We start from the raw sequence: 9,786 nt of genomic DNA, 5'->3' as shown, positions 1-9,786 counted from the left end.
TAGATTAAGAATCCATGCGCTTCACAGATATTTTGGTTTATACTTGAATATCGTAAAGCAGCTGCACGTGGAAGTTCAGTCAATTCTAAGCGAAGCTAGATCAGATGAAGATCCATGAGGTCCGAGGATCCATCGGAATCCAACCAGGACGTTATTTCTGTTTGGAGCAGGTTTGGGTTCAGCTGAGGTTGGATTTGTTTCAGTTCAGGCCGGTAAAAGAGGAATTGTTTCAGTATCCCGTGAGTACTTCATGCTTGAGAACGTGGTATTTTAAAAATGGGAATGGAAAACTTGGTGGGGTTGCGCCCAAAGTGTCGGAACTCAGCTTGTGAAAAACGTTAGCATCTGCCTCCCATCCCTCTGTGAGAGCTCGGACACCCCCTCGGTGCCACGGGGTGTCCCAGCTCCGTAACTACAGCCCGTAGGGTGGAGGTGAGGGACAGCCTTGGCACCGCGAGAGGGAGCGGGAAACGAGGTCCCAGGGCAGGACTCCGGCTCCCTTCGTCCGTTCACAGGCAACTCCGCTTGACTCAGGTCTGCGTGCGTGGAGACGGAGACGCGCAGGCCTGTGCCGGCATACTGTGCACGGCAAGAGGACGGGGGGAAGCTTGGGCTGGGGGGTCCGCGCTGCAGGAGCCGCAGGCGGACGCGGCTCAGCCGCAGCGGAGCCGCAGGCGGACGCGGCTCAGCCGGAGCGGTGCCGCGGGGGCTGCGGGAAGCCCGTGCGCTGGCGCTAACGCCCCGCTCCGCAGCGGGGCACCTCCCGGCCAAGGCAGCGGCCCGCGCGGCGGGACCCGCGGGGAGGGGAGGGCGCCCTGCAGGCCCTGGGAAGCACGAACAGGCCTCGCCGGGGACGGGCCCCGGTGGCAGGGGCCGTCGGCCTTCTGAGCGGGTACGTGGAATAACTAACTTTGGCTTCACCGGCGGGCGAGGTTCAGCAAAGCCTTCCGCACGCCCGTTCAAGCCAAGCGCCCGCGGCGCCCACCCGAGGGCGGGGAAGGGCGAGGGCAGGGACGCCTCGGCCCCTGGAAGCCCTCCGGCCCGAGGAGAGGCGCGGGCCGAGCGGGGGCTGCCGCCCGCCCAACCGCCGCCTGCCCGCACAGGAAGCGGCGGCGGGCGGCGCCGGGCCGCGCCAGCGCTTCCGGGTCGCCAGCCGGGGCGGTTCGGCGGGGAGGCAGCCGGAGCGGCGGCGGCGGCCGCCCCCCTGCCGGGGTGGGTCGGGCCGGGCCGGGGGGTCCTGCGAGCCGCCGCGGCGGGCCCGGCCGCGGGGAGCGGGGCGGGGCGGGGCGGGAACCGGTCTTCCCTCGGGAAATGGCGGCCCGGCCCGTGCGCCGGCCGGCGGCTCGGCCCGGCCCGGCCCGGCCCGGCCCTGCCCGGGCGGCGGGGGCTCCCCGGGCCGCGGGCTGCCGGCGGCGCTGGGGGACGGCCGGGAGCGGGTGGGCGAGTAAGGCAGGTCGGGACGTGAGTCCCCGGCCCTCGGGCTCGGGGCTCCCCCGGCGGCTGCGGGCTGCGCCCAGCCCCCGGGGCTGCCTCCTCGGCCGCACTGGGCGGGGTCCTGGGATCCACCGGTAACCCGGAACGTAGCTGCGGCGGCAAAAAAAAAGGCCGCTGCACTAAGGGTGCCTTCATCGGAGATGACACGAAAACAGGGGGTTGGCCTCCGGTTCCCGATGCGAGAGGATGAGAGGCTAAACGTGCGCCTCGCCATGGCGTGATAGAGGAGTGGTGGCGGGGCTGCCCTTGGAAGCCCTCGCTGCTCTCCTCTGCCTCTGCACCGCTCTTGTTCTGCTCTCCCAGGGTCTTTGGGAGATGATGCTATTGAGTGTCCTTTTGTCTCTCACTAGATATGGATCACAGGAAGGAGGAAAAAAATAGGACACTGTGTGCAACTTCACAAGAAGGGCTGAAAGTCCAAGGTAGGCATTGCTAATCCGTTTCCATGCCGTGGTGTTACATGTGTTATCCTTTGTGTTTGACCCTGAGACGGAGCGTTGTCGCTTGCTAACGGTAATAGACCATACCATGCTGGAAGCGGGGAAAAAAACACAACCAACCCTTCAAAATAGAGTTTCATTGTGTTTAAGTTCTGTGAAGAGTCATTTTTGTAGACCATAGTTACTAGCGTGCTTGTCACTGTTGCCTTGTATTATCCTAAGGAAAAGAAAAAAGGAAGCGAAAACGCAGTAGAAGCAGATCATCATCCATTTCATCCACATCGTCTTCTAGCACTACATCCACTTCTTCCTCCTCATCACGCTCATCATCAAGGTCGTCTTCTTCAAGTAGCAGAGGTAAGCTACTTCCATGCGTACTCGTGATGTTTACCAGTTTTGATAGCACTCCCGGAAACGTTTAAAGCTTGTTTTAAATGTGGCTAAACCACCACAGAGTGACAGTGTAGAATAGCAATACTGCAAGTTCAGAGCGTTTTTCTCATAACCCTTTCCTGTTGCTGTGTTAAGGTACCTCTTTACACACAGGATGCAATGTTCTGGCGTTTATTTAAGTAACTTCGAAATAGAAACTGCCGTTCAAAGAAATGGTACATTGTAACAATATGCTGTATATCTCTAAAACTCCGTATTTGATATACTTTCAGAACACAGATCTTTTTCTACTTCACCCATCTATCTAGACCAGAGTTGGGGTTTTTGATTTAGTCTTAACATTTCAAGCATTTACCTTTGAGGACTCACGTGAAGTTTATTAATAGCAGTGACCAAGTTCAATAGGAACACATACGCAAGCGTTGCAGGATTAAGACTTTCCATACTGAGCTGCTGCTTACTGAGAGGACTTGGGGTAGATACTGCCCGGGAGTAAGTGCAGATTGTTTCTCTGGGTATCACTTGTGACATTGAGGGGAACGTATTGCTGATTATATCAGGACTGCATTGTTTCAATATTCTGTATCAAAATATTTGGTATTACTGCAGGTGAAGTGACCAAATTGCCATTTTTTTAATAGTACGTGTCAAGCTAAACACTGAAGTGTATTTTATCGGTTTTTACTACGATTGGGATGGTTCATACTAGAGTTCTCCTGATGAAAAGTCTAACATCGAGGTCGGTGAAACTTCCCCATCTGGTACAGGACCTCCTATTTGTGACTGTGTATTCCACAGTTTAACAAAGACTTAGTTCTGCTTCTCTTGAAGCAGATTTACATCTGTATGGAAATATTACTTGTTCTCCTACTTCGGTGGCTTGATTCAATGTATCTGACATAAATAAATTCTGAAAATATTCAAATCTATGAACTTGTACATTTGATGGGGGGAGGTCTTTCTTCTTGAATGAATTTTATCCCATGTGAACTTCTAAAAAGAATCGAAATGTCATGTCAGACACTGACTGTGTGAACACGCTTGGCATGCTCTCTTGTTCAGCTTTTGGAGGGATGTCAAGAAACATGTATCTGAGGAAAAAAAACATTCTGAATTAGGCTCAAGTTGTCAGTCTGCACGCTCAGACATTTGCTAAAACTTTACAGCTAAAAATTCCCTTCGTTTTCCCATTCACAGGGGAGAGCAGATGATTTAGCAAAAATGTCCTACAAGGGCATGTTTAAACAACTCTATTTACTCCATCTAGACAAGAAAAGACGTGAGGTAATTGAGCTGACAGATAACACAGGTGTAGGTCATTGCCACTATGGAGAGGGAGTGAAAAATCGTTCTGTGACTTTCAGAGCAAGAAATAATGACCTTAAATTGTAACAGGAGCGATTTGAATTAGATCTAGTAAAAATACATCCTAGCAGCAGAACAGCGGAATAGCTTGCCTAACTTGCAGTTAAAGACCTTGAATGACGAAGGTTGCCCCAGTCTTGTATTGGGTATAGCAGGAGTGGAGCTAACATTCCTTCGGATAGCAAAATGGAGATTTCTTCCAGCATTTAATTTATCTATGTTTCTCTTTTCTTATTTAGCAAGTGCAGCTGTAACTCTGGGTGTTAGACACTGGGCAGTGGCTGGGAAAGCCGAGAAGAGAGCGGGGGGGAAAGTGTATCCTGCTCTCTTGAGCTGTATGCCCCACCCACCTTCTCCAACCTTGCTGGTAACATCGGTTATATGGAAAATGAAGCTAACTTGAATGCAAAAAGGATGCACTTTGCTGTGGAAAAGGAGACATCCGGATACCGAAACTGGGAATGCAGCTTGTTAGGTGGAGCTGGGAAGGGGTTTCCCCTCAGGCAGGAGACAAGCAGGCAAATCAGTGCTAGAACTAGGGAGGTGGGGTGGCTGAGTATGGAAACAGATGGAGCTAGTGCGGAGGCCGGATGGTGAGGGATGGCAACTCAGAAAGAGTGAACAGGAGGAAAAGGTGGCCTGGCTTAGCCTAGGAAGTCAACAGGTGAGTGCAGAAGTCTAGAGAAGTTCTTCTGGGGTTTGTGGTCACGAGAACTGTGGTTAGGATGGTGAGACATAAAAACTGCGTCTGGAAGAGATGTGGGCAAAGGGATAAAACCGGGCAAGTGTCTGTTCACCATAGTGTACTGATTTTCAGAGTCTGGAAGGAAGCCCAATGTTCTTGAATGTACCCCTTTCCTGATGTTGGCAAACATTTGTAAAAGCCCTCTGGCCAGGTGTACCATGCCCTGTGGGCGCTTAATCCAGTCCGTTGTTACCAAGAGACTGAACGTGGTGACAGAATTACGATTTTCATCATTTTTTCTGACATGCTTGTGCTGCCTTTGTCATTAGGAGGCCAAAAGAAGATTGTTTGGGCAGCCTTACCTTAGACTTTTCTAACTTTTGAGTCTGGCTCTGCTCTGGTGCATTCCTATAATGTTATCTTTTGCTTGGAATTTATTGTAAAGAAACTGCAGAACGGATAGCTTGAAGGCAGTCTGTTGGAAGACTAGTAAGCTCTTTCACAGTCTCTCTAGGTTTACAGTCCCACAGTCAAAGCTTCAAAATGACTTCCTCACATACCAGTCACAGTGTAATCTTTAAAATCTATGATTGGCTTATAGAACTTGTGAGTTTCTGCTTTACAAAATTTACTAAAAACCTTGAAGTTGGAAGGTGAGCTGAGTAAGTATGAAAAGTTTTTTCATTTGCCTTGAACAGTGATAATATTTTCAGTGGTTTGTCAGCCCCAACAGTACTCTTTGTTGCCTCCTTTGAGAGTCAGGATCCCTGGCTATAAAACATATTTGCAATCTGTTGAGCACAGCTGCAGAAAGAGAGAGGTATTGTCTCTGTTAATATAATATACTGGTAGAAATAATCACTGAGTAAATCAGGTATTTTCAGTTTCCATGTTAGACCAGCAGGTGGCAGTAAGTTCATGTGTTGCTTTTCTCAGGCTTAGTTCCGACCAGTGTTAATATATATAGCTGAATTAAAGCATTCTCTTCTTATGTTTTACATTTCTCTAGGCCTTATCTGTAAAACCAAATGCCTTTTTCAGAATGCTAAACTACAAGGTTTAATTTTGTTTTGTTTTTTAATTTTAGATTCTCCTAAGTCTAAATCAAAGAAAAAGAAAAAAGAAAAACACAACAAAAAGGTAAACCTTTACAAAGAGAAATAAGTAGTTAACAAACAGAAAATAGTTCTTCATATTTCAAGAACCTTAAGTGTCATGTAAGATGTAGTGCTATTGCCTGTGGCTATGTAAATATTTGGAGACCTTATTGCAGCCTTTCAATGCTTAAAGGGGGCCTACAAGAAAGATGGGGATAGTCTTTTTAGCAAGACCTGCTGCGACAGGACAAGGGCTAATGGTTTTAAACTAAAGGAGGGTAAATTTAGACTAAACACAAGGAAAAAAATTTTCAGGACGAGGGTGGTGAAACACTGGCACAGGTTGCCCAGAGAGGTGGTAGGTGCCCCATCCTTGGAAACATTCAAGGCCAGGCTGGACGGGGCTCTGAGCAACCTGATCTGGTTGTAGATGTCCCTGCCAGTTGCAGGGGGGATGGACTAGATGACCTTTAAAGGTCCCTTCCATCCCAACCCATTCTATGATTCTATGAAATCTGAATCATGCTTTTAGGGTTACAGTAGGTGAGCCGATAGGCTGGCATATACTTGACTGTATACTAAAGGAGAAATAATTTAAAGGTTCCTTTTGCCAGTCATTGCTGGTCCAGCTAGAGTTTAGAGTAGTTCCTGAAGAAAAGAAGTGGGGAATCTTGATGACTTCATGGAATTTGTCAGAAGAAACGATTTATAGTCAGTGAGAGAGCAGTAGATTCTGCTGTTGTAGTTTTTCATTTTATTAGGACCTTCTGTTCAGTGATTTTTATATATTGGGGTTACATTAAAAGAGAGGGAATAGGGCATCAGCCCATTTCTATTTCTCAAGATCTCAGAGGTTGCTAACCCTGCTGCATTACTGTCTGTGTACTTCAGATAGTTCCTATTCAGCAGTGGCAAGGGCAAGCAGTAGTGGCTCTCTTGACTAGCCCAGGCGTGGAGAGCTACTTGTGGATTTCCTTTTTTTGTCCTTGTGAGTCTGTAAGCATAAGAGTATATGTCTTATGCTTGTAGAAAAGGAAAAAAGAGAACAAAATGAAGAAAAAGAAAGAAAAGAAGAAAAAGAGAGAGAAAACAGGACCTGTCCAGCTTTCCAAGGTATGCTTGTGTGACAGTTAGGAAGTAGAAAAGATTATTGTCTGTCATTTTATTTAAGATTTGTAACATCACAAAATAAAGCAGAGCTTCTGTCTTTCTAATGTGTGATCTCATTTTAGTTCTTTAAAAACAAAAAGAAGAATGAAAACTACAGCATGATAACCGGAAAGAAAATTAAGATGAGAATAAAGAAGACTAAGAAGGATAAAGAGGTAAGAGTTAAAATAGTCTATATATCCCTAAGGGAAAATACTGTATCTTTTAATATTTTTCTAATAGTAGTCTTTTGTAGAAGAGTAGATCTTACAGTTAGGAGTTGTAAATTGAGTGTAGCTTTTAATGTGGCTATGATGCCATCTGAGAAATTTTAATTCATTCTTTTGGCAGGTTTTATGGTATGAGTATGGTATGGCTTGGAATACTCGGGCATGAGTAGATAAACCAAAGGATGCTTGTGCAGGTTCTTAGAATTCCAGTCTGTAATGTTTAGCTGATTTGTGGCTTTCTCTGTGGATTTAATTTGCACTGTTTTTAATTGTCCTCATCTTCTTCCAGTCTCTTGTGATCAGTTGTGGTAATTTCTGCTTTACTGTGTTTTTCTAATGCATGCAAGGCTAGCCATTATTTAGAGAGGAACTAAAAAAAGACAACAGTAGTATTAGGACTACGTGCTCATGCATTCTCTCAAAGCAGTCAAATGTTTTTGCTGAAATACCCAGGGAAATAGATACCATGAATAGCATTTTGTGGTATTGCTATGGTTGTTTGGACTCAGCACTTCTAATATCTTCACTCTTTTCAGCAGTTTCCACACCGTAGAGCGATCTGAAGGGGGCTTCTGGTACTAGTCAGTATGTGTTAAAAGTGTTACTTGGCTGAGGTATTCAGTTTGGTGGATTCTGATTCAGCTGTAACAGGTCATTCTATAGCTGCCAAAGCAGACCTGAGCATTCCAAGTTAAATTTGATGAAAAATACGTTATCTTCTTTCTGTGGCACTGAAGTTTGTGTTAAATTATGCTGAATGCTTGCTAGCCTCATCCCAGTAACCTGCTTGTTACAATATTTGGTGTCAAATATTTTATGCTCGTCCTTTTTTGATTGATTGGTGTCCGTGGTCATGAAAATGCTGAATTGAACAACATCCATTCTTCACAGTATTTTAAGATTCAATAATTGTTTTATAAATTGTCATTTTAAAAACACTGGAAACAAGTGTTTTGGCTGTTTGGCCCATCTTTTATGTAAAGAACGAACCTAAATTCATGGTTCCCTTTCTGTTATACTGCAAGCTGCTGCTTATGCAGAGAAAAAATGATACTTCCCAAAGCACAAGACTTGCTGTCTGTACAGTGAAAGTTGCCTCAGACACCAGAGAATTGCCTCTGTTCTGCTTGTGAGTTCCCTCCTGAGCAGGCTGTGAGCTACGTGATGACAACCCAGTGGAGCCTCCGTGGGGAGCCACTTAAAAAACGTATCATGAAATAGTGACAGTGACAGCTTGTCTCCTACAGCATCTCTCCTGATGAGTACCCCCTGCCTTGCACTTCCTCCAGGCGCTCACACCTAACTGGTAGCTAGTCATAGCCAGCTGTTTGACTGTGGTAGCGTTTGTTGTGCAGCGTGCTGAGGTGCGACAGCCCCACGGAAAGCAGGGTTATGCAGCCCGAGATGTGAAAGCCCCACGGAAAGCAGGGTTACGCGGCCTTGGTCCACTGAGTACAGGTCTGTTAAACCGCTGCCTCTGCTTTTCTGCTCTACAGAGAGACCGGAACCGTGCAGAACTCCTTGAATTTCTGAACTCTGCCTTATAATGGGAAGAGTGCTGACCAAGGACTTGTAAATATACCAAGCCAACGATCATCATGCCTAGCAAAACACTAAAGGGAAACTCAGGGAAAAGGACGCCAAGTTTGACAAGACCAGACTCTCCTGCTGAGAAGACAATCGGGATGTCCTTTTTTAATGGCAAAATGAAGAGTAACTGATAACTTGTTAATGAAGATCCATGTCCTCCTTTTGAGATCCTAAGGTAATAGCCAGGCTGTGGTGTTTTAGAAGAGCCTACGAGTGTGTCGCTGACAATAAGAAATGACACACTGAAGTCCAATAATGTAATTTCTATCCTAACTGCATGCAGAACACACCCTTAATTTCAAATGTCTTAATGTTTCTAGTAGTTTAAGCAGAGTATTTGTAAATGTCTATTTGAAAGATGAGGCGTTTCTATATGTATATTTTTTCCAGTAGTGGTTTTACTTGTCCTAAAGAGCAAGTTGACCTTTGTAAATAGAACATGCTTTTACATAAATGATTTTTTGACAGTTCATTCACTAATATATTATTTTCTTTCAGCGTTTGAGATATGATCTTTCTCTGGACAGTTTCTTGCTCTCTCTCATTAGAAAGTGTAACAGTAAAATACTGTAGAGCAATAATGGTAGCTGAATGATTTTTATCCTAAAGTACAAGCAGGAAGGGTCTCTGGTTTTGTTAGTTTATCTGGGTCAGCTGTTCAAAGACAGCTCACAATAGATAGTTTACCCTCTGCATCTGGAGTTGCAGTTCCTAGACCTAAAAACTCTAGAGTTCTGGCCTGCCTTTCTGATCCTGTGAGCTGTGTATCAAATCTTCCTCCGTCTGAAGTGCGGCAAGACACATATCGCGTATCTTAGTCTAATGGAAAGAGAAAGAGCCATAGGAATGACACCGGGGCAGGCAGTGACAGCGACCCTCCGAGTGTGTTGACAGTCCACTGCGAGATGAGACAGGTCTGGATACGCAGCTGGACCCCAGCATAACTTGTGTGTGCGCGTGTGTGTTAGACGTGGTAGTTTGCTCAGTGCTTGTTCACTTCCTTCCAGAGCCTTGACTTTTGATTACCCAGCAAGCCCCTGTGTCCATAACCCTGATGTGGGAATTCCACTTGAATCCCTTGTGCTTCTTGGGAACCGCAATTGAGGAATACCTGGATAAAGGAGTCAAGGGTAGTTGACTTTGACAAGAATATCAGGTGTACAGTGGTCAGAGTGCGGGGAGTTCATTAAAGAGCAAACAAACGGAAAACTGCGTCTCTGTCTGCCATGGTGTTTTAAGTAAATTTGAAGATTTGTACCATTGCGCAAGGGATAATTTTAAGGCTGTTTTGATGTGTGAAACCTTCTGAAGATGCTAGAATCCTGTCTTTTCCCTAGTTGTTT

The 9,786-nt window shown here is 46.1% G+C and overlaps 1 protein-coding gene across 1 annotated transcript; it reads left to right on the top strand.

The window, feature by feature from the left end:
* Positions 1-1,111: 1,111 nt before the first annotated feature.
* On the top strand, positions 1,112-8,915 carry LOC104019718 (uncharacterized). Its single transcript, XM_087773997.1, has 7 exons — positions 1,112-1,212; positions 1,845-1,916; positions 2,157-2,291; positions 5,465-5,517; positions 6,504-6,587; positions 6,707-6,799; positions 8,350-8,915. The coding sequence occupies exons 2-7, from the start codon at positions 1,847-1,849 to the stop codon at positions 8,398-8,400; spliced, it is 486 nt and encodes a 161-aa protein (XP_087630123.1). The 5' UTR covers positions 1,112-1,212; positions 1,845-1,846; the 3' UTR covers positions 8,401-8,915.
* Positions 8,916-9,786: the final 871 nt, after the last annotated feature.

The sequence above is a fragment of the Nipponia nippon genome, unplaced genomic scaffold (assembly GCF_047370975.1).
Source record: "Nipponia nippon isolate SJK-2023a ecotype South Korea unplaced genomic scaffold, ASM4737097v1 scaffold_4, whole genome shotgun sequence".
NCBI classification, from domain to species: Eukaryota; Metazoa; Chordata; class Aves; order Pelecaniformes; family Threskiornithidae; genus Nipponia; species Nipponia nippon.
This window is presented reverse-complemented; position numbering and strand designations above follow the sequence as displayed.

Bases quoted from the DNA above. Each gene is read 5' to 3' on its own strand.
- LOC104019718 (XM_087773997.1), top strand. From the start codon at position 1,847: ATGGATCACAGGAAGGAGGAAAAAAATAGGACACTGTGTGCAACTTCA. The intron at 1,917-2,156 runs GTAGGCATTGCT...TATTATCCTAAG, and splicing joins AGAAGGGCTGAAAGTCCAAG to GAAAAGAAAAAAGGAAGCGA. The intron at 2,292-5,464 runs GTAAGCTACTTC...TTTTAATTTTAG, and splicing joins GTCTTCTTCAAGTAGCAGAG to ATTCTCCTAAGTCTAAATCA.